General features: G+C 39.9%; 1 protein-coding gene across 1 annotated transcript in view; it reads left to right on the forward strand.

Annotated features, from left to right (window-relative positions):
• Positions 1 to 24,473, forward strand: part of fanca (FA complementation group A) — a 104,723-nt gene that overhangs the window by 12,071 nt on the left and 68,179 nt on the right. The window contains exons 2-11 of the mRNA XM_078544448.1: positions 1,874 to 1,983; positions 2,127 to 2,220; positions 3,685 to 3,827; positions 5,494 to 5,589; positions 8,372 to 8,445; positions 9,018 to 9,130; positions 10,726 to 10,808; positions 13,706 to 13,739; positions 17,217 to 17,286; positions 22,650 to 22,762. Of these exons, the coding sequence (XP_078400574.1) occupies positions 1,874 to 1,983; positions 2,127 to 2,220; positions 3,685 to 3,827; positions 5,494 to 5,589; positions 8,372 to 8,445; positions 9,018 to 9,130; positions 10,726 to 10,808; positions 13,706 to 13,739; positions 17,217 to 17,286; positions 22,650 to 22,762 (930 nt within the window). The remainder of the gene's footprint in view (positions 1 to 1,873; positions 1,984 to 2,126; positions 2,221 to 3,684; positions 3,828 to 5,493; positions 5,590 to 8,371; positions 8,446 to 9,017; positions 9,131 to 10,725; positions 10,809 to 13,705; positions 13,740 to 17,216; positions 17,287 to 22,649; positions 22,763 to 24,473) is intronic.

Genomic DNA, 24,473 nt, shown 5'->3' on the forward strand with positions numbered 1-24,473 from the left:
ACAAGTTAATTAAACACTGTTTTCCCTTAAGAAGTCCATCCTGAGTTCCTTTGTTTAACCTGCATTTGTCCATGCAACTATTAATTTTGTCCCTGACTATTGTTTCTCTCCCACCATCGAAGTTAAACTGACAGGCCTGTAATTGCTGGGCTTATCTTTACACCCTTTTTTGAATAAGGGTATAACATTTGCAATTCTCCAGACTTTGACACCTTGCCTGAGTTTAAGGTAATCTAAAAAATGATGGCCAGTGGCTCCGCAATTTCCACTCTCACTTCCCTTGTTACGTTTGGATGCATCTCATCCAGTCCTGGTGCCTTATCAATTTAAGGTACGGGCAGCCTATCCAGTGCCGCCTCCTTATCAATTGCAAACCCTTCTAGTGTCTGAAATACCTCCTCTTTCTATCTGACCTCTGTATGGGAAAGACTTTGTGTCACACCCTCTTTAAAGCCGCAAACTAAACTGTCCATATATTCATACAAATAGTTTTTAGCTATAATGATAGTTGAAATAAATTACATGAAATAATTGTCACATATGATAGACAAGGAATTTTAGTATTGATCGTATGACTAATCAGAAATTGATAACTGGGGATATTATAATAGTGCACTAATATTGACTGAATTGATACTGTCTTTTGATAAGCCAGTTTTTATTCTCATTATGGCTGTAAATACAGGATTCAGAAACAACAATTGAATTGAATTTGAAATGTTTGATTGATTATTGGAGTCGTTAAATTGTCGTGAAACTAAAATTTTTTCATTATATTATTGTGGTTTATTGTGAAGTAGGTTTCTGGGGTAAGTATAGTTGGGTATATGTGTGATTTAATTACATTTTGTAGTCAAGTAGACTGCAAGTTTTAACTCATCAAAAGAAGCTAGGTGCTTGACATGCTAATGAGTAAACATGCATGCTGGCTTAGCATGTAAGATGTGAAGGGAATTTGCATTTTTAGATAAACAAAGGAAGATTTGGATTTCAAAGGGCTCTTAGTCTGTTCACAACTAGCCAGATAAGCAAGGCTAAGGAATGTGTTTATTTTTCCCAAAGGTTACTGACAATATATAGTGGCAACATGAAAATTTTTTATAATATGAGGACAATACAGTTTCAAAGACATAAGGAACAATAAAATTTACATATTAAAAAGAGAAAAACGTATATAAATGAGAATGAAAGTTTGTGTCAGAAGGCGATATAAGATCTAACAGGAGTGTGTGAAATAGCTTTAATGAAGCCCCCAGCATTTGAGCATAAGTCTGCTGTCTGACGAAACTGAAGTTGGGGAAAAGCCATTTGGAATTCCACTGTCCAGTGTATCGTGTTAACTTGCTGAGTTTGTTTTAAATTTAAAATCTATTTTGGACTGTTGCATTAAAGGAAGTGTAACTGGGAGTTAGGTTAATTAGGAATTTTAAGAGTTATTATAGTAGTAAGTAACTGTAGTCTTATGTATGTGCTTGAAATCTTTTATATTTTGTTAATGAATATTTTAATTTAATTTTTAAAATTTCTAAAGGTCACGGTGGACCTATTGCTTCCGAATTCAGTGCACACATCTCGTAATAAATACAAATTGCAAAACTGCTGTGATAGCGCGACTAACTATCCCTTGTGGATCTGGTCCACCAAGCACACATTATCGGCCACATCGTAACAATCTATTAATAATAAGAACAAAGGAATGTGTCCAAAAAATGACCAATTAACCTGGGAGTGTTGGGGAATGAAGGGAACAGAGGAAAAATAACTATAGTGTAGTCTTGTCTTGCTCAGTTTTTTTTTCGATGGTCTTAAGAAAATCTTTCATTCATTGATGTACAGCAAGTAAGAGAGTTCACAAAGTCTTTAAATTCTTCAGGTACAAGACCCCGCAGGCATAGACAAAGATGCTCTTCAGAGCTTCAACTGAAAGACACCGTGATTCGATTTATGAGGCATCATCAGAATCTTGGTGACCTACTCCTAGAGGTAATATTCATGGCATATCTTAACTCAGCTACTAAGTACAAGAATGTGAGCAATGTTAGTTCTGTGTGTGGGAAAGGTGCATTTCCTGTTAATAGAACAGAAATTTCAGTTAGAAATAAGAAAAATAACTATTTATTTTATAGGTACATGGGTCGATGAGTGGATATTTATCTCGCCATAGTAAAGTTAACTCTGAGGATCATGATGCCAATACTCCTGGTAGAAGTCCTTTTATAGGTAAGTTTATTATATAATTGCATACACAATGTTTGTCTTTTTAAGTCTGCATTCATAGTTCCTGTCAACATTTTTCCTGTGACTGTTTTCATGCAACGATTACGTGGGTTACACAGATAGCCATTGTTGGCAAAAACTGACCGAATGCACAATAGACCCCTGTGTAAAGTGCAGCCTTTTCATTTACTGCAGTTATGATGATCTGAAGCTGTTCATGAAGTTTACTATTTGTAAATAGGTGCAGTACAGACAAACATTGCTGAGGTCGCCTGAATTCACATTGCAGATTAATGCACAAGATTGATGCAGTTGCTATGGATATAAGGACACTAAATCAGGGGATAGTAATTGTAAACCATAATACCACTGTTAACCAGATAGATCCCACTGCAATTAAACTGTGAATCCCTGCAGTAAGAAGTGCTGATGTGTCATTGTGAAGCATTGTGTCCACAGCTCAGCTTAGGTCAATAATAGGCTGTTGGGAAGAAACCCAAGTGAGAATGTCATCCTAAACCAGAATTTTGACCCAAGTCTCTCTCTCTCTAGGATGTAGTGCATTAATGGATTGCACCACTCGCCTGCTGCTCATGTTAATTTGGCCACACTTAAGATGTAGCCTGTATATATAAAAAAAAGTCACATTAAGAAAACAACACTGGCGAAAGGACAAATAAAACGCTTGTTTAAAACTAGGCGGTTTAAAATGAAAGGTTTAGTCCATTTATGTTCCAATGTCAGAACAATGTGTTCTGTTTTATGTTTTATAGCATTATTTGGTATACTTGACACTTCTGCAAATGCAAGGATGACTTAACCCCAGTCAGCTAGTTGCAGCTAAGATCGGGTGCTGAATGAAGCAGGAGATAAACCTACATTCATTGCTACGCCTTGCCATTGAGCATTAGACATTTGAGCCACTGTACAACCCAATACATGTTACTTCTAGGTAAAGTTGATGACATTGTTGATTGTCTGCCGCATGGGTATGACAGTTTAGGGATTATGTTACTATGCTAATAATCGAGAGGTCTGGACTCATGGTCCAAAGAAAAATTCAAATCCCACCATAGCAACTGGGAAATTCCAATTCAATTAAGTAAATACATCTTGAATTTAAAAAGCTGATATCAGTAACGATGAGATTAAACTACCGAATTGTTGAAAACCCTTCTGCTTCATTAGCGCCCTTTAGGGAAGGAAATCTTTCGTCCTTGTATGGTCTGGCTTAGATGTGATGCTGGACCCACAGCGAAGTGGTTGACTCTTAACTGCCCTCCGAAATAGCCGAGCAAGCCACTCAGTTGTATTCGAGAAAGTGGCCTGCCACCACCTTTTCAAGGATAGTTAGGGATGGACAATAAATGCTGGCCTTGCCAGTAATGCATACGTACCAGTAATTAATTTTTAATTTTGTAACCAATTTTTCTAATGCACTAACTAACCAGCATGTTTCTTTCTCAGCCTCAGTTCTACAAGAGCAGGCTTTGCAGATGGACCTGTCTGTTGGACTTTTATCTGCCAGAGCAGCCATGGAGCAAGTTCAACAAATTATGCAACTTGGGGTTATGCCCAAACGCGCTGTTATATTGGATTCGGTTCAACGTGTAGGTGAATTTCTTTTGATCAGACCAATATAAGCATGCAAATGGTGGCAGTAAATATTCATAACAGGGTGGGAAAAAATATTCTAAATTATCCACAGTTGCCATGTGGTAGATCTGAATTTGCGACTGATTTAGCACAACATCTGTGGATTAACATACAGTAGTAATTGCTTTGAGATTGTTCAGTTTCTGTTGAAAATAGTGGGAAAGGAGGAATGTTTAGATTCTTTCAACTGTTTTGACAAAGGCTTGTTTGGATACCTTTCCAATGCCTAGATTCTAGGACTATATTGCTCTCAGTTTGGCGAACGTTCTTTGGACCTGTAGGTAGCTTGATGGGATGAGTGGTATTGTGGGTTAACATGAGCCAGAGTATTGCCCTCAGTGTGTGGGGGCGGGCTCGACACGCAGGCACGCAAGATGATGCGAGATGACATCGGGCGTGCGTCATTTAGATCTTTCGCTCACCTCCAGCGCACGCCCGCCGAACTGTCAACGGCCTATTAAGGTTGGCAGGCAGGCGAAGAGCCCAAGTGGCCTTCGCGTTTTCCAGGAAGCCTCATTCACGGGCAGGATGAGGATTTCTGAAGGTTTTATAAAATTAATAAATAAATTTGGTGAACTTGACAAACATGTCCCAGCTCATGTGACACTGTCACATGAGGGGATATGTTTAAATAATTTCTAACTATATTTATAACAAAATCTTTTTATCAACTTAATCTCCTTGAAGCAGCTCTGTGCCTCAGGGAGATTTCTGCGCTCTTTCACACGCATGCACAAAAGAGCGCAGGCCCCGACTCTCCCTCCTCCCCCCGCCTGCACAGGTAGCGCTGAGCGCTACAGGCCATGTGTTACACTGGGTGGGCCTTAATTGGCCTGCCCACGTAAAATGGCGGCGTGCAGCCGATTGCAAGCGGCGATCGGCTCCTCGCCTGCCAGCACCTGCTCGCACCCAGATCGCCTGACATAGGTAAGATGCAGCCCATGGTCTTTTCAAGTCAGGATCTTGGGTATGAATCCAACTCTGACTGACTGGGTGAAAGGTTTTTTTTAAATTTGTGGCCCTTTGTTCTCAGTGAAAAGAATTTAAGCAGCCACCATTTTGTAGTGCTTCCTCAATACAAAATCGTCCTGAATTGACAGCATTTGGCAATCTTACTCAAGGGATTACAGGATGGCTGATGGGGAAATGGAAATATCACACTTGTGCACTAGGTGGGAACTATGCTACATTTTTGAATCAGAGTAGAGGGAGCATGACTCTAATTGTATTTGAAATAGAATATCTGAAATAGAAAAGTGCTTGATTCTCTGACATTAAAAATTTCTTGCCTTGATGAGTACAGAAATTCATCAAAATACTTGAGGGGCTGGGTTGGGGTGTGGGGAGTAAGCTGTCCAATGATTTGGACTAATTCTGGAATATTTTAAATGGTCAGAATCAAGACTTTAAAAAAGGAATGCACGTAATAATTGGAAAAATAAACAGTTAATAGGTTTTGTTTTTAGTGAAAAGTAAGTAATCTAGGACAGTGGAAACTGACCACAATCCACAAAAAAAAGGAATAAAGTAGTTGTTCTGTAACAGAACAATACTGAAGAGTGCCAATTTTTATTCTTTTGATGTCATTGTTCGCTAACACTGACTTAATTCATATTCCAGAGTATGCTTGCCTGTTTACTTCAGAATATGCAAGAACTGTTGTCCTCCAACATCCTCAGCCGACTGCAATTCTGTGAGGAAATTTGGAAAGCAAAGGTGAGGAAAAACCCCAGGGTAATGCTCTGGGGACCTGGGTTCGAATCCCACCAAGGCAGATGGTGGAATTTGAATTCAATAAAAATCTGGAAATAAAAAGTCTAATGATGATCATGAAACCATTGTCGATTGTTGTAAAAACCCATCTGGTTCACTAATGTCCTTTAGGGAAGGAAATCTGCTGTCCTTACCTGGTCTGGCCTGCATGTGACTCCAGACCCACAGCAATGTCATTGACTCTTAACTGCCCTCTGAACAAGGGCAGTTAGGGATGGATAATAAATGCCTAGCCAGTGATGCCCACACCCCATGAATGAATTGAATTTAAAAAAAGGTTCAGTGGGGTGTAACTATAGGATCACAACTAAATCTGTATCTCTGTTGGGGACATGTCAGTGGTGAACCTGAGATAAGTTACTTGCATTGCAATAGCAACATAATCTAATTCTTGTAGAAAATATCAAATTTGTCGAACTGTATTTAATCCAAGCTAAATTCCAATTTAGTGCTCTTGACACGTGTTAGCATAATAGTGTAACAGATTTTAAAATGAATATTTCATGAAGCATTTCATATTTTCATTTATATAATATTTACTGAGAGTTATGATCTCCATAGAAACAGATAACTTTTAAAAAGAAATTTGAACTTCCATTTAATAGCAGCTGAAAGAATGACATGTCAGGTTTTAACATTTTAAAACTTTTACTGTAACAAATGACTAAAAGCACAATTGACTATACACTATTTTCTTTTTGGAGGCAGCTTATACTTTAAACTGCAGAGGAACATTCCCCCTCTATACTTTTCACACATCGGACTCCCCACCGAATTATAGTCTTTCAGCAAACAGTCCAGTTATTCTCAGCTTCCCAGGTCCTGTATCCCTGTTTTGCTGAGTAGTAACTTTGAGTGACCATCTCCAGGCACTTTCCTCAGTTTTTGCAGAGTTCCCTAAATCCACCACCAGCAATAAAGCCTGTCCTGATGATTCTTCTTCCCCAGGCCATGTCAGAACAAATCTCCTGGAATCCGTGGAAGGCTGCAGAATAAAATACTAGAGGCCATCTCCCTCCTGCATCTGGTTATGGTAGCTCCCAAAGTCAAGCAGCTTTTTTTCTCCGCTGACCACACAGAATCTCTACTGTCTGTCTGCGATGTTCACTGCTTTGTAGGGAAGCCTGTAACCTGATCTCAGAAGTGGCTACTTCTGCCCTCTTCCTCATGGCAACATAAACCGCATTAGCCTTGTATCTAGGTAGAAATGCTAATTAACTATTCGTGACTTCAACACCCTTTCACCTTAGAAGTAAATGAATGGTTTACAGAACAACTGTTTGTAACCTGATACTAACAATGTTTTTCTTGGACTTTGGGAGACTCAGAGTCTACTCGTTGTAAACTCAGAGACTGCTGCCATTTTCTCCAAACATGAATACCTTTCACCTTCTTCGCAGTAAAATGATTGAAGTCTTCCTTTGATCTCTAACAATCAAAGCACCCAAGCTTACTATCAGGCAGACTTCAGAATAGGTCACATAAACCCCATCATCTACCCTAAATTTAAAGCTACAGTCTCAAAATATAATCTTATAAATGTCATAATTGTGATGGTTGGATGAAAAGTTTATTTCTTTGGTTGCTTTTGTTGGCCTTAAAATAACCAACCAAGAAAATTAAGGTGTTACAGTCTGGCCTGAGTCAGATTGAATCTTTGTCCGGCTGTTTGGTGCATAAGGTGTCCTCCTCTTTTCGTCATCGGTTGCATAGGCACTTTCTTGACTTAAAAGCGATAACTACAGATAGCAATTCAGTGTGATTAGTAGAATATTTTGTGCTGAAAATTCACAATTTCCTCCAACTCAGCATTTTATTGCAAAAAATCTCAATGCATGGGGCTTTCTCTTTTAATAGAACTGGAATATAAAACAACACTGTCTTGTACAATCTGATGATGTTTAGATATTCAGTTGTTTGTGGTGCTATGTGAGTTTCATTTCAAGGAATTCTAAATAATGTAGGCTTGTCACATTTCTAAAATGCTCTTAAGGACAAGGGGATCTATAACACGCCTAAGCATTACTATTTTTAGAATGAAAAATATTCATGACACTTTTCCTGCCTTCAGAAGGCTTCCCTGTGAGCAAAAGCTGCAGACTGACAATATCCCTGTGGCTCAGAATCATAATTTTTGCTGGTGTTATATTCTGAAGGTGTGTCTTTGCCAGATAGCTAATGGTAGTACAAGCTGCAAAGCCAATTATAGTAATATTGTGCAGCTGGAGTAAATACCTCAAAATTAAATATAGTAGCAATTTTGTAGAATTGTACAATATCTTCTGTGACCAAAAATTTGCTCAGTATGAAATGAAGTGCACTTTTGCTGGACAGCCACCTGATTTTATTAGTGGTTTTGTTTGGTATGTGTGCCTTATTTTCTGTTGTAATTTGTGTTTAATTAAAACATAATAGTGGACTAAATGAAATCTGTATTTCCTACTATGGTATATTACCTATTGTAATGCTTCCTCCTAACTACCAGCTCCTCGTTAATTTGTGATGTGAAATAAAGCTTTTAAGAATATTTTTCTATCTTCCTGCCAGTGATTTAGAATTATATGTAGAGCATTCATTTTTTAAATTATAAGTCTTTGGTTACTGATGTTGATTTATTTTCTAGTTGATGGTTTACCTGGTACTGTATACATCATACATTCTCATGGTAAGGGCTGCGTGCTGATGCTGTTGCTGATAGAGACAATATAACTTTTCTTTGACATAGGAACTACTGACTCTGGAAATTATTTGGCATTTGCACAAGAAGAACATTGTGAGCCTTGAAGAGCTGGTAGTGAGGTATGTCCATAAAAGAAATAAATAGTGTTCTGTATCCCATCGGCAATGATTGGCAGCATGGTGGCAACATTGCTGAGTGACTGGTTGTCTTTTGAGGTCATGCAGATTGTTTTCAGGTGGGGTTGTAGAAAGAATCAAGTACCTTTTTTAAAGTGTTACTGCTGTAATATTTTCTATGCCAATATTAGGACTTCATTCCCAAGAGACTGAATTTTGTCACTGATCCTTGGCCTCTACTTTTCCACTTAATCAAATGGCAGCACTGTAATCTAGAAGTGGAAACAGACAGGGCTGGAGCAATGAGAAGCAAATGCAATGATGTGTGAAATTGGGGAATTGGTCCAGCAGAGTTTTAGACAAGCTGGAAGAGAACAAGGGACTGTCATGATGATATCCAGCATTTTCTTCTTTTTTTAAACAAAACCATTATACAATCTTACAGAGTCAAAAGAAATTGTGGAGGATTGTTTTATTCAAAGTTAGAGTGTGTAAACTTTATAATCTGATGTTTAAAACCATACCTGCAAGCCGATAGGAAGAGAAGAAGCCCTGATTTTCTGCTCTGTGTACAGTAACCCTGACGCAACTGCTGTGATAATCTGGCTCTTCAATGATCTGTGCCTCCTTTGTTTGGGAACTGAAGATGATCGCCAACATGAAGATATACAGAGGCAGATATTATCAGGTAGGAAGGATGGTTGAAATACTGAAACGAGCAGTGCATGCAAAACACTCTATCTTCTAAGTTAATTAAAGTGAATAAATAATTCCATACTGAAGTTGATCAGCTTAAGTGCCATTAGCTCTATTAGGTAGGTGTTTTTAATCATTTTTGTTTACTTTTGTGTGCCTCAGCCTATTGACAATGCTCTGCCACTGTAAGCATTTTGTTCCCATAACTCGTATCTACCTAAATCAGCAGTGTTACATTGCATCTTTCCAGAAGTACTGTCCTGAGTTGTGATATAATGGGAGCTGACAGTTTATAATGAGGAAACCTAAAAAAAAATCACCACTTCACATTGTGCTAAGTGCCAATAATGTGGCCTTATGAAAGTGCTGTTTCCTTTACAAGCTCAATGTCTGCCCTTTGAATTTTTGCACATTTGATACTGCTGAAGTGTCTTTATTTATATAATTACACCTTTACTTTGAGCAATAGAAGCATCTTTGGAAGCATTTATTCATTTTCATAGAAATAGATTTCTTTGAGCAATTTGTTCCACATATTGTTTTCTTCATTAAAAGTTCTTTCTGCCTTCACTTATTGTTAGAAATGAATATCTACTGTTTGCAGGCTGATGTGGTCGAAGCAATGCATTTTGCTCTGAAACTGATTCAAGAATTAAAAAACACTTGACCAAACAACACCAAAATCATTGGCCCAAAATGTCCTTGAATTTTTCGGCATTATTACGGCATGAGAATGGAATTGTGCCATTTTTGAGGAAATCGATGCACAATTAGTTTACTTTAATTCTACACCAAAACCTCACTTGCTCTGCCTCGGATACATCTGCCAAAGCCTCTCTGCTCATTTACATAGCAAGGCCCATGCAAAAGACAAACACATGGGAGTTTCTTATATTTTATGCTTGTTTAACGCAAGTTTTTGCAATTCAGCTTTGGTAAATGTGCTCTACAGAAAATTTTGGTATAAGTTCCCATTAGCAAGACTGCTGCAGGAACAGGGTAAATTTCTGTGCAATTGCGGCCATTGACCCAGTGGTGTTGGATGGCTAATAGATATGAGTTTAATACAACCCATTACGTTTTCCTCGGGTGTTGAGTTTGCCAACTGTGGCCTGATTTCTGGACAAGGTACCTTCATCCACCATGAGAAGAGATCTCTTGGCAGATCAACCAAGAAGTTTCATTGGTGATTGTCAGTGTGCCTAAGTGTCTGAGGGTTGTATTATTATACTGAACTGTTGTATTAATTTTAGACTGTAGGATTCTGTTGTTATTCATCTGTATTGCAACAATGTGTCTTTAATGTGTTTTTCAACAAAGATTCATGAACTTTCATGTAAGTGAATAAGAAAGCAAGAATAGAACCGATAATGTAGTATGTGAATAACAATAAAGGCTAGGCATATACAACACATCTATACAGCTCAAACATTTTCCCATCTTTTCTCTCTTCAGATGCTCTGTTTCCAGGATTTTCTGTTTTTTTTTAAATTTCTGATTTCCAGCATTTGTTTACTTCCACAGTGATAATGTTTCTGATTGCCTGTTTCGTATTTGTGGTTACTAAATATTAATTTGTCTTTTCAGATATTGTGACTGTGTTAGTAAGAAATGGATTTCAGGAAATAAATGTTGTGGGGTCAGATCCTAAAGTGCAGCACTTTCCACAGGTGAGGATGATTCAAGATGCTACACCTTCACCAGGCCCCAGAATTACTAATGGAGGCCTGCAGTGTTTGTGAAATTGCAACCTTTTAAATCCAGAACATGAACATTATTCAACTCAATAGATGTGCAACCTGCTAACACGTTGTTAACCCTATATCCTTCCAGTACCACTCCCATGGCCAAAATTCTTTCAAAATACACACTTTTTAGAAAGGGAAATGTTTAATTCTGTGAAATACTATTGATCTTTAGATAAACATGTTAGGATCTCTGTAGGATCTGTAGAGATCAATACTTTTAAAGAGAAATTCAAACTGTCAGTTAACATCTGAAAGAATAACATGCTTTGGCATGTTATTTTCAAACTTTTATCATATCAAATGACTAAAAACACTATTGACCAAACACTATTTTCTTTTGTAGGCAACTTATACTTTAAACTATAGAAATAAACAGTTCCTTTTTACTCACTGTGCATTGTACTCTCCACTGAATTACAGTTCTTATTGCAAACAGTTCAGTTACTCCCAGCTTCTAATGGGTTGGGTAACTTCTAATCCCAGAACTATCTGTCACTGTAAGGGTTACACTGTGGACTTCTTCCTCTAGATTCAAGTTAGGCAAGTTTCCAGTCTTCTTTAACTCCTCATGAGCTAGGGCTTAAATCTAAGCGCAAACTCCCACCTGCGTTCTGCATGGTGAACAATAGAGTCAGTGTTTTCTTTGCTGAAGGTACAGGCCTGGTTTGTCCTATCTATGGCTCTCTACTTTGCAGTTGGCTACAGATCACACAAGACAAAACTGAAATTGCTGTCTGCCTGTGATATACCTGGGTTTAAAGGGAAGCCTGTAACCTAATCTCAAAATGGCTTCCTCTATTCTCTTCTCCATGGCAACTAGCTTTGTATCTAAGTAGAGCTGTTAATTAGTTATCCTTGATCCCAACTTGCTTTCATCTTAGAAGTAAAGAGACTCAGGGCATACTCAGTGTAGCCTTAGAAACTGCTATCATTGTCCCCAAGCTAAATACCTTGCACCTCCCTCTCAATAAAACGATCTGAGTCTTCCTCAGATCTCTAACAATTAAACCACACAGGCTTATTATTAGGCAGACACCAGCACAGGTCACATGGCCTCTTTCATCTACCCGGCAATCCCAAAATATAGTAATCTTATAAACCAAAAGATGCAATCCTAAAACACTACAATAAACCTCATAATTGTAGCAAACGTATAAACTGCATTGGCTCTCCTGGTTTAGGATGTTGTTGAAATCTGTTCTTCATTACTATTCTGAAAATATGCTTCAAATTATCAACTCAAGACTAAATATTTACTTACATTCCTGAGAACTGTATGCATCAAAGATAGTTTGAACAGCAACATAAGTCAGGGGAGCTAAAGTTGAATAATTTATACAATGTTATGAACATCAAAAGTGAAGAATATGTTAGTGTGAAATATTCTTGAATGCCTTTTACCTCTGTTTTGAAGCTTTGCACTAGCCAGAATTGAGCAGTGTAAATAATATACTATGCTTAGTTGTAAAGAGAGGTGCTGCTGAAAGGCAAACCAGGTTTATTTAGTCAGCTTTCTCCCCAAAGTTCAATGCTCCTTGTCCTCAAAAACATTATCATTATGTTTGTTCAGTAAAAAAATTGCAACAAGTTGTTTACAAATTGGAACGAGGGCTCTCGTTATAGAGCCATTTAGGATTAAGATGAGAAACTCCTTTGCTCAAAGGATTGTGAATCTTTGGAAACCTGTAGCCCAGAGAGCTGTGGTGCTCAGACATTGGGAATATTCAGGACTGAGATCGATAGATTTTTGGACATAATGGTAATCAAGAATCACGGGGACGGAGCAGGAAAGTGGAGTTGATGTAAAATACGGGTTCTCAACCGGGGTTCCGTTGCCCCTGGAGGGGTCAGCGAGAAAGCTTCATGGGGTCCACCAAATGAGCATCTTTAAAGAATAAAATCTTTTAAAAAAAATCCCATTACAGGATTTAAAAATTCCACTCCACTATTCGTGACATGCACAGGGAGCACATTTCATGAAATTGCACACTCCCAGCATAGGGCAAATCATCAACTCCAGACTAAATACTTATTACATTCCTGAGAACTGTATGCATTAACGATGGTTTGAACAGCAGGATAAGCCAGTGGAGCTAAAGTTGAATAATTTATACAACGTTATGAACATCAAAAGTGAAGAATATGTTACAGTGTAAACTATTCTCTAATGCATTTTACCTTCCTTTTGAAGCTTTGCACTAGCCAGAATTGAGCAGTGTAAATAACATAAGATCACAGAGTGAAGTTACACAGAAGAGACATGTGATCGCTACTACCCCAGATGTTGGGGAAGTGGAGGCCCCACCACCTCCCATTCCCTTGATCCTGCAGTGACGGTTAGCAGTGAGTTCTGCCCCTCCTGCTCACCATGTTTAAATCGGATAAGCAACAGATCAAAGGTGTTCACCTTTGGTAATGGGCTGAGAATTAATGAAAGAGTGTTGGTGAATGTTTGGCTGACTGCAAGGAGATTTTTCAAAAATGGTAAACTTTTGTTTTTTTTTTGTAGATATTTTTAATGAGTAGCATTTGTGTCTCATTACTAACTTCAAAAAGAAATCACTTCGGTACTCTTGAAATAACGCTGTAATCTCTGGGCTATCAATCCTTCACTTCTCAGGATTGAGACTACTGAAGTAGAAACCATATTAAGGAAGAATGTCCTATTTACTTTCTTCTGAAATGAAATTTAATCATGTTACAGGATAAAAATCATATTGAAGAATAATGCCTTCAGTAAGATAGTGGCAAATCTGGAATGGTTTGTATCTTGAAATTATGCTGCTTCACTAAAATGGTCTTTCTCTCCCTATCAACAGATCTGTTTTGCAGTGTTGGACAGAATGATTCCATGTAAGTAAAATTCATTATCTATATATACATTGTGATTTTAAAATAGACAGCAGTTAAATTACTTGTAATGTTTGGTGTAAAGTATGGTTGGCTCTATGGTTGCAGTTGACTGTTAATGAAATGCCTAACAAGGCTGTTTATTTGAAAATTGCAATAAAGAAAGATGAATATGGGACAGAATGTGATCATGCCAAAATTCAGAGGTTCCTACTTCGTATCCCTGTTACTCGAATGGCAAGAGCAACATGTGGTGACCAAGCAAACTGCCATGTTCAATCACTCCTCATTCAGTTTGGCAGTTCTGCAAGAGGAGTTCCTCCATTCCAGTCTCCTGGATGGTCATTTCTAAACAATAGTCAACTTCTATTTACCAGGATGACTCATTCCCAAATCTTACATTAGAAAATTTTCTCTTATATTTTAAAACCTCCATTCTGTTTTTCAATAACCTGTTCAGAGTTTTGCATTCACCTGAGAGCATTGATTCATATTCTAATGCATTTACTTTCTTGTGAGCAATATCAACCAGCCTTTAAAGAATTACTGGTCCATATAGTTTGTAGTCTGCTGGTGAAGCATTTATTTTCAACAGTCAGGAACTATGTTTTTCTATATAGTACATTGTTCACAATTCTTGACATCAAGGCAGCATTTGACTGAGTATGGCATCAAGGAAGCCTAGCAAAACTGGAGTCAATGGGAATCGGGGGAAAACTCTTCGTTGGTTGGAGTCATATCTAGCACAAAGGAAGATGGTTGTGGCTGTTGAAGGTCAATCATCTCAGCCCCAGGACATCACTGCAGGAGTTCCTCAGGGTAGTGTCCTCGGCCCAAACACTTTCATCTGCTTCATCAATGACCTTCCTTCCAACTTAAGGTCAGAAGTGGGATATCCGCTGATGATTGCACAATGTTCAGTACCATTTGCGACTCCTCAAATACTGAAACAGTTCATGTCTAAATGCAACAAGACCTGGACAATATCCAGGCTTGGGCTGACAAGTGGCAAGTAACATTCATGCCACTCAAGTGTCAGACAATGACCATCTCCAACAAGAGAGAATCTAATCATTGCCCCTTGACGTTCAATGGCATTACCATTGCCGAAACCCTACTATCAACATCCTGGGGTTGTCATTAACCAAAAACTGAACTGGACTAGCCATATAAATACTGTGGCTACAAGAGTAGTCAGAGGCTAGGAACCCTGCGGCAAATAACTCATCTCCTGACTCCCCAAAGCCTGTCCACCATCTACAACGCACAAGTCAGGAGTTTAATGGTATACTCTCCAGTTGCCTGGATGAATGCAGCTCCAACAACACTCAAGCTTGACACCACCCAGGACAAAGCAGCCCACTTGATTGGTATCCCATCCACAAACATTCACTCCCTATACCACTGACATACAGTGGCAGCTGTATGTACCATCCACAAGATGCACTGCAGGAACTCATCAAGCCTCCTTAGACAGCATGTTCCAAACCCATGACCACTACCATCTAGAAGGACAAGAGCAGCAGAGAGAAGGGAACGCCATCACCTGGAAGTTCCCCTCCAAGTCACTCACCATCCTGACTTGGAAATATATCACCATTCCTTCACTGCCGCTGGGTCAAAATCCTGGAACTCCCTTCCTAACGGCACTGTGGGTGTACCTACACCACATGGACTGTAGCGGTTCAAGAAGGCAGCTCACCACCACCTTCTCAAGGGCAATTAGGGATGGGCAATAAATGCTGACCCAGCCAGCGAAGCCCACATCCCTTAAATGAATAAAATGAATTTTAAAAAAATTCTCTCTGCTGAGGTTGCACTAGTTATGATCTAATTAGAGATAAAGAATTGTGATCCTGATCCTTTTCACATTGTACTTGAGGGAAAGTTACAAGTAAAAAAATCTTCCTTTTGTTGTCATGTAGCTATTGTGCACCTGTAAAAGTCTTCCCTGATCAAAATCACAGATGACGCCTTCTGTGACTGTCTGTGGGACATTATCCCTCTTGTCTTCCTCTGCATTGACATTGACATTGTCGACCATTTCTCTCATTTCTCTTCTCCATTCATAGAATCATAGAAATTTATAGCACAGAAGGAGGCCATTCGACCCATTGTGTCTGTACCAATCAAAAAAAGAGTTGTCTACCCTAATCCCATTTTCCAGTTCTTGGCCTGTGACTCTGTAGGTTACACAACCTAAGGTGCTTATCCAAGTTTATTTTTAAATTCGATGAGTATCTCTGTCTCTTTCTTTCGGACACTGAACTCAGACCCACACCTCCCTCTAGGTTTTAAAAGAAAAAAATTCTCCTCAACTGTCCTCTGATCCTTCTCCCAATCCTTCTACAATTACGGCTCAGTTTGATTGCATCCACTTGCTTTCACTTTTATCTATTGAATAGTAGCCAGAGCATCTTCACCAAAGACGTCTCTTTCTTCCCCGACCCTGTCTTCCAAGACTAGATTGTCCTCATCTACAAGCTTCATTTTGGCAAGATCATGTGAAGACATGGGGTCAGCTTCCACATGTATGTTACTGGCTCCAACTCTATTATTCCAATACCTGTATCGCTGCCTTCATTGTCTATTGCTTCAGATGCCATATCCAACATCCTTTTTTGGATGAGCTGCACTCTCCTTTCTTTGAATATTGGGAAGGAGTAAGCCATCGCCTTTGGCCTGTACCTCTGCCATTGATTCCTTAGTGTGCTACTCAGCTCCAAGTTGAGCTTCCAACCCTAAATCCCCACTAGCGCAAAAGTTGTCTACTTTATCTTAGTAACATAGTCTGACTCAACCCTGCCTCAGCCAATCAGCCAAACTTTCAACCATTCCTTTGTTACCTCAGAGTCTTGACTGTTTCAGTGCTCTCCTTGCCAGCCTCACATCTTCCGTGATCTGTAAACTTCAGCTCATCCAAAACTCTACCACCTGTACGCTATCCTGTGTTGTCCCACTTACACGTCATTCCTCTCCATGCTGACTCACATTGGCTGCTGGCCCTCCAAAGCCCCCACTTTAAAATTCTCATCTTTGTGTTTAAATCCATTTATGACTTTGTCTGTCCCTACCTGTCCTGCAGCCTAAATTGCCTGGTCCCTCAGAACTCGCTGTTCCTCTGAATCTGGCTGTTTATGCGTCACCTCTTTCACCCCAGTATTGGCAGCTATTGCTTCAACCATCTGGGTGCCACCTTCTGGAATTTGCCCTCTGCCTGTCCACATTCCTCTCCTCCTTTAAGACCCTCCTTGAAGTTCATCTCTTTGACCGAGCTTTTGGTCATCACTCCTAATATAGTTTGCCTTGGCTCAGTGTCTGTTGTCTATTTAAACTTTGAGAAGTATCTAGGGATGTTTTTCTAGTTTAAAGCCCCTGTAAATGGCAGTCGTTGTTATTGATGCTACCTTGAATTTTTGCCTTTATTCACTGTGAAAATCATGTTCAGGATGATTTGTTATTGCCTTTCCCCTTTGCCAGGGTTACTGGATAATGTGTGGAACGAAAGGGAAAAAGAAGTTGCTGCTGGACAGAAAGCAGCTCAATTCTGGTATGTGCAAATGTCTACAAACTCTCTAATTTGTTCATGACCTGGTCAGTACTGGTAGAAGTTGACTCCGGGCCGCAGTCTTGGTGGTTCTAAGTATAACATACTTTTAAAAAGTTTCTCTCTATTTTATTGTTTGTCTACATTGGAGATTCCTCCCCTTTAATCCATGCTAAATGAATCTCCCAGCCTCCCTTAAACCCTCGCAAACTTGGACTTTTCAATCTGAGCATGAGCACCCACCTATATTCTGCATGGTGAACAATAGGGTTAGCATTTTCTTGCCTTTGCTCTACTGAGCGTGTTGAACTTGGCTGAAGTAAGGTTCCATGCACAGTGATCAAGGTTTTGACCTGGCTATCCATGATTCACGTGTGAGGTTGGCTGACTAGCTGACCACAGAGGGCATCACAGTCTTTAGCAGATAGAGTAGAGTGGGAGCACTGGCTGATGTTGTCCTCCTTCACCCGGGACACAACAGTCAATGATATTGCCTGTATTTCTGCCTCAGCTAAGTCAACATCCATTAGGGATTGAAAAATGAACTTTCCTGCCTGAATAGCACACAAGAACACAAGGGATAGGAGCAGGAATAGACAGGACGACTTCTCAAACCTGCTCCGCCATTCAATATGATTATGGCTGATCTTGGGCTTCAACTCCATTTACCCACCCTCTCCCCACATCCCTTAATTGCCTGAGAGACCAAAGATTTGTCTATCTTGGCCTTAAACATATTCAAAGATGGAGCATCCACAACCATCTGGTGTAGAGAATTCCAAAGAATCAGAGCCCTCTGAGTTAAGAAATTTCTCCTCATATCTGGAAGAGGGAAAAGGCAGTAAAAATCAACCTGAACTTGATTTTCACAGTAAATAAAGGTAAAAATTCAAGGTAGCATCAACAACAGCATGTATAGTCCTAAATGTATGGCCCCTTATCTTGAAACTGTGCCCTCTTGTTCTAGATTCCCCAGACAGGAAACAATCTCTCTGTATCTACTGAGGAATGAAGGGGATCATGTGACCTGCTCTAAATTCTGCCTGCCTCCAAGCCTGGGTGGCTTAGTTGTTAAAGATTAAAGGGAGGCCCAGGTTGTCTTACTGGGAAGAAGGTGCTAGATGTTCACACCTGTAGACAATAGCAAGGGCAGTTTTGCTAACTGTGGATAGGCTATTGGCTTCCAAGTCTCACAGAGAGGTATTAGGAATGTCAGGTTTGATAAACAGTTATACCGTCTGTGTAATTCCAAGATAAAATAGAGTTTTGGGGGGGTGGGGTTTAGAGGATAGCTAATTAGTATTTCTACCCATACAAAGCCCATGTAGTTCACATTGCCATGATGATAGGCTTTGGGAATAGAAGTGTCCATAGCAAGCCATTGTAGTATCTGATTACAGGGTTTCTAAGATATTCCTGAAACTCACCGACACAAGTCAGCGTGCAGCCATTTGAGAGACAGAGCAGGAGATAGAGGCAGCTAGCCCTGCACCTGAAGCAGTGAAAATGCTGACCCTATGGTTCATCATGCAGAATACAGGTGGGTGCTTGCGCTCAGATTGAAAAGTCCAAGTTTGTAAGGGTTTAAGGGAGACCAGAAGATTCGTTTGGCATGGGCTAGAGGGAAGGAATCTCCAATGTAACCCTCCAGTGAAAATCACTTCTGGGGTTAGAAGTTACCCAGTTTGGAAAGGGAAAAGGAAGCAGGCTATTGGGAGTGGAGGATAGCTTTGGGCTGGTTCCGGGAGAATAAAGTGTAGGGGGCATTCTCCCCACCCAGCCCCACCCACCATGGCGGGAATTTCTGTTTTTTTAACAGTTAAATAGGGAAACTTTTCTGTGGTTTAGAGTATAATATCTACAAAAATGGTGTTGAGACAATGTTGCCTTTAGTTTCTTTATTATAACGATAGTCTTAAAACTTGAAATCTTGTGTAATCTTTTCAGTCGGTCACTGGAATTTTTAAAAACCATCATTCTCTATGGAGACTGTACACATCCCGGGACCAATCTAGTAAACCCTTACTGTACTGCCTCCACTGCAAGTGTATCATTCCTCGATGGACACTTCACCTTTCCCCTCATTGCCCTGATTAAGTCCGTGGCGGGAAGGCCATAAATTCAGGTCCTTAAGTGGGCAATTAATGCACAGCTTGGGGCCTCATCCTGCTGCCGCTGCAGGTATTCACCCAGTGGCAGGTCAGGGACTTGCCATGTGGGAAGCCTAAAAAGCAAACGCTATCCGGTTACTTGTGGGCCTCCAGGGTGGGCGGGTGGGGTCTCCCTCGTTCAAAGGCACTTAGTGCCTGATCGAGGGACCCAGCATCGGTAAGGGGGTGGCCCACTGAGAGCCAGCACCCCTCCTGCCGTGACCTCCCCCCTGCCACCACTCACCTGTGCATGGGTCCATGGCGACACAAGGCCTCTGGTGGGTGCATTACTAACAGTAACCACTGCCTCCCTGGTGGAGCTGCTGCTCAGTGGAGGTCTGCCAGCCTCTGATTAGCTGGCAGCTTTTGACGGGCGGCACTTCCGTCTCCAGGGTGTCCTTGATCCCGGGGATGGCCCGCCACTGCCCCGTTAAGTACCTGGCCGGCACTTAATGCGGTGAGCCTTATCCAAAGCAGACGACGGAGGGCTCTCACAAGCTCTCTAAGCAGATGAGACCCTTGTCACCTCCATTACAAATCACCTAGTACCCGAGGGGCGTTTTCACCAAAGTCTTGTACAATTTTGTAGCATGAATTCTTTATTCCTATACTCCAATCCCCTCAGTGAATGGGCCGGGGCTGGTGAGGTGGTGTTTTACCCCTCAGCCATTGGGACAAAGCACAAGTTACTTTTCAACTAAACTCATTTTTCTGGCCATTTAATGCTAAGTCACAAAACTGCTGAAATCTGTTGAACTGTTAAAACTGTAATTGGCTGAATGTGTCATGCAAGCAGACAGGCTCCTCTGTGTGTAGTATTGGTATATGCAGAAAGATGATGGAGTTATGATCTAATTATAACATACAGCAAGAATTGCCACTCGCAATGAGTGGTAGAATGGTTGAGGGAAAAACTGCTCAATGTTTAGTGACAAGCCGAACCATACAGGCCAGGCATGCTCCACGTTTGATAGCTGAACTTTGCAGTTAGTAGACCTGAACCAAGCCTGTGACTGATGTAATAGGCTTCTCGCTGGTCTAAGAATCAGCCAGGTTTCTCATTGCCAATTGCAAATCAGTGACCCCAGCTGTGCATGTGTGCGTGTGCATGTGTTTCTTTGCTGAGAACAGTATCAGGCTCAGTTTCAATGCCTTTGTGGCTAAATAATCTGTCAGTATCCACGCTTTAGACTTACAACTGAATAGTGGCCCGTTGGAAAGGTCAGCACTCTCGGACAAAGAGGACATGAAAGGAGGAAAAATAATTTTGTAACCAGTTAAGGCTACCATTTATTGTTCAGAAATCATGGATAGAATGTCGAAATGTACTTTTGATGTGGATTTATGTCTTTCCCCACATCTTCAACACATTTCCTTATTCAGGTGTGCTGAGGGCAAGCCTAGAAATAAGCAAAGACACTAAAGGCATTGGTATTAATGGGACAGCTATCATTATGTGTTTGACTTTCTGATAAACTGCCACTTAATTCATTGATGGGCAAGATGTTGGAATGTCCATTTTGTGTGCAGCCTGGTATATGCTGATGGTGTCAGATCTTTTCTATGCTTGGGAGATTCTGTGCTTCGGCTTGTGCAACTAAAAATTCTTGACGTATAGTCTTCATTCATGTTCTACCGCAAAAAATTCATGTTTAAATGTAGTGTTTGATTGCAGCTATGTGGGATGGGACAAACAAATTATGATCATATCAAGATTTGGATTGGTTTACCCTTGTGTTGGAGCTTTTGAATAAGTTATTTACTTCTTCATTAAAGAGCCGACTTGTCTATTTTCACCAATGGATCAAAATTTTACGTTCCCACGTACAGGCAATAGCAGGGGAGTTTGATTTGAAGAAAGCTTTTTTTTGTGTTTAGCTTTGTGCGAAATTTAAACATTTAGTCATTCCTGTTGGAATATCCGACTTTGTACATTGAATTGCCAGTTCACCCATTATCCTTGGTGATTATGCATGACATGTGTTTAGTGCCTAGAATTGTGAGATGTCTGGGTCACTGTAGATAAAGATGTTCGTTCTTTCTTTGTAGTGGAATGTATGCATGTGGTTTACCTGAAATCATGTAGGAAACTTAAATAGCAGGAATCTACATTTGAAATTAGCCTGGTTGAGTTGTGATTGAAATTTTCCAGAACAGATAGTTCAGACATTTGGTTGATCAGGAACCTGATCGTTCAGTTTAGTTCCCAAACCGTTCAGTTCTTTCTGAATTTCCATTATGTGACCCTTAAACTGAATAATACATTTTAAGTTGCAAGAAGTAAACAAGAGCACGATCAAATTAATTTGCCGTTCCAAATCAGAACTTTGTTCAATGTTCAGCAAGAATATTCATATTTCTTACTAAGAATAATTGACCTATTGCTTGTAGGTATCAAGACATACAAGTATGTATGTGTAGAAATACAGAATTTTTGTACCATTTCTGTCAAATTGTAAATGGGTAATTCAGTTATTCTGATTTGTACACTTAGAATCTGTTGAGTTAAAGGGTGGGTGGTGATATAGCTTGAGACCGCTAAATTGAGTAAGCAAATTATTCTGAATGTACTGTTTACTATTGTAGGTGGAAAAGCCTGTTTACAGTAACTCTGAAACTGGAGAGCGAAGAGTGGATCTACTCTATTTCAACACCATTTTTTAATATTCTTTCATGCGGGTCGCTAGCTAGGCCAGCATTTATTGCCCTTAAGAAGGTGGTGGTGAGCCGCCTTCTTGAACCGCTGCAGTCTGTGTGGGGTAGGTACACCCATAGTGCTGTTAGGGAGGGAGTTCCATGATTTTGACCCAGTGACAGTGAAGGAACAGTGATATATTTCCAAGTCAGGATGGTGTGTGTTGGAAGGGAACTTGCAGGTCATGGTGTTCCCATGCATCTGCTGCCCTTGTCCTTCTAGTGGTAGAGGTCACGGGCTGAAAGGTATTATTGAAGGAGCCTTGGTGAGTTGTTGCAGTGCATCTGGTAGATGGTACACACTGCTGCCATTGTGCGTTGATGGTGTAGGGAGTGGATGCCTTGTCATGAAATTAGAAATGCTTGGTAGTATTCTAGACTTGGCAATTTTTTTTAGTTACACCTTTTTGGTAGTGAAATATGAAATCAAAACTGCTTTTTAAAACAAATTGTGAAATATGTTTATTGCAAATACCCTGTATGTCACTTTTTAATAATGTATATTGATCCTGCTTCTTACAGGCTGAGTATGTTTGATGTGGCATCGTTCCATGGTGCCATCTCTCTGGATTCACTAAAGAAGTTCTTCCACCACGCACTAACACAGATTCTCACCTACAATCCTGTACTTGAAGGTAACAACAACAGATAACATCAACAACTCAGACAACACTATCTCTTACACACATATTATAACTTAAGAGTCAGCCTGTGTCATGAACCTAGACTAACTTGGAATCCTGATCTTTGTGCTTTTAAAGAAAAAATATTACTTTGTTCTCCCTTTTGCACACAATGAAAGGCAGCATGGATTACTTGAGCAGATTTTTTTCTTTTTTTATCCTGGTCGAGCCTTTCGTCAGGAGGGTAAGTCTGCCCAGTAACAACATTCATCATGTTCTTTGGTTGATGGTGACATATTTTGTTCCATTTATTAAGAAGGAAGTGATTTTGCAAAACTGGTTGTTAACAGCATTGCTGTAGAAATTGATCCATTTATATTGGGGTAGTTGTTTTAAAATTACAAACCTGGATTGTTTTGGTTTGGGTGGCCACTTTGCTGATGTTTTCAACTCGGTGGAGACTAGTAACTTTTAAAAATAAACTCCAAACTCCCAGTTATTAACTAAGAGAATTATGCCACAAGGTTTCATGTTTTAAACAAAATCTTACTGTACATGAGTTAAGCAAAGCAAGCTCTATTTACTTAACACTTTATTTCGTAAACACTTGTACTTCAAATCTGAAAATCTCAACAGGACACTCCCCATTCCACTTTCATTTACAACCAAGAGTTCCCCTATACTTTACAGGATCTTGAGGGTTCCTTCACTTCTCTTGGGACCAAACCAAGGTGTGCCACAGCTCTCAGGAATTCACTTTGATTCTCCTCAGTGTTCCCCCCATTCTCTGAGGTATTAGATTTCTTGGAGTCCCTCCACTAGCATCTGGCTAAATAAACCCTCCATCTCTTCTTCAACGCTTCATGATTATGGACTCCCCAGTGCAAGCATGGGCCTCATTGCTTAGTGACTTCAAATCAGATAATGTCCTTGGCTCCTGATGGTCCCTGCTACTGGCAGGGGCTTCAGTGACTTCCAAGCATCAACTGAACCCTTTTTCTGAGAAACCACAGAGATAAACCCAAAATCATTTCTGCATAGCCTATTTTCTGTAGCAATGTGGCATACCTGGGATGTTCTGGACAGAAATTTAAAATAATTATATCCAACTCCTAAATCTTCCCTTCGTTCTGGGAAACCATGTAAATAATTTAAACCCCTTACTGAGACAGCCGTAGACTCTCTGCCTCCGTCACGAAGCCCTGAAAGGGAATCATGCATTGTTTAGTGTTTTCCCACTTCCAAGTCTGATTGTAGGCCACCCTTTAAACTACAATTACCCTAGGTTTGTTTACCAGTTTCTCAAACTTGGGGTATTTGTTTATCTTACATTTGAAAATGATAAAAGTTATATTCCTAAAACATATGAATCATGAACTTAGAGCTTCATAATGTTGGTCTTTTGGTATAGCCAGGAGCCAATTAGAAATGTGTCAACGTAAAATGTCCATATTATTACATGTTTAAGAGATTTAACAAGGGAAAATTCATCTTCTCATTCCATTCCCCCAGTGATAACAATAACAACTTGCATTTATTTAGCACTTTAACTTGGCAAAATATCTGAGATTTTGACGGAGGCTGGGAAGATTGGTTCATGTAGGACATGTCCTACATGAACCTTTCTGGGAGCTGATTTCAGACCAGTAAAGATCCAGTGAAAAATGTGTGGCCTTCAACTACTACTGTATATGCTAATTCAGTGTCCCCCTGTTTTTGTAAG

This window comes from Cetorhinus maximus, chromosome 6, assembly GCF_964194155.1.
Source record: "Cetorhinus maximus chromosome 6, sCetMax3.hap1.1, whole genome shotgun sequence".
NCBI classification, from domain to species: domain Eukaryota; kingdom Metazoa; phylum Chordata; class Chondrichthyes; order Lamniformes; family Cetorhinidae; genus Cetorhinus; species Cetorhinus maximus.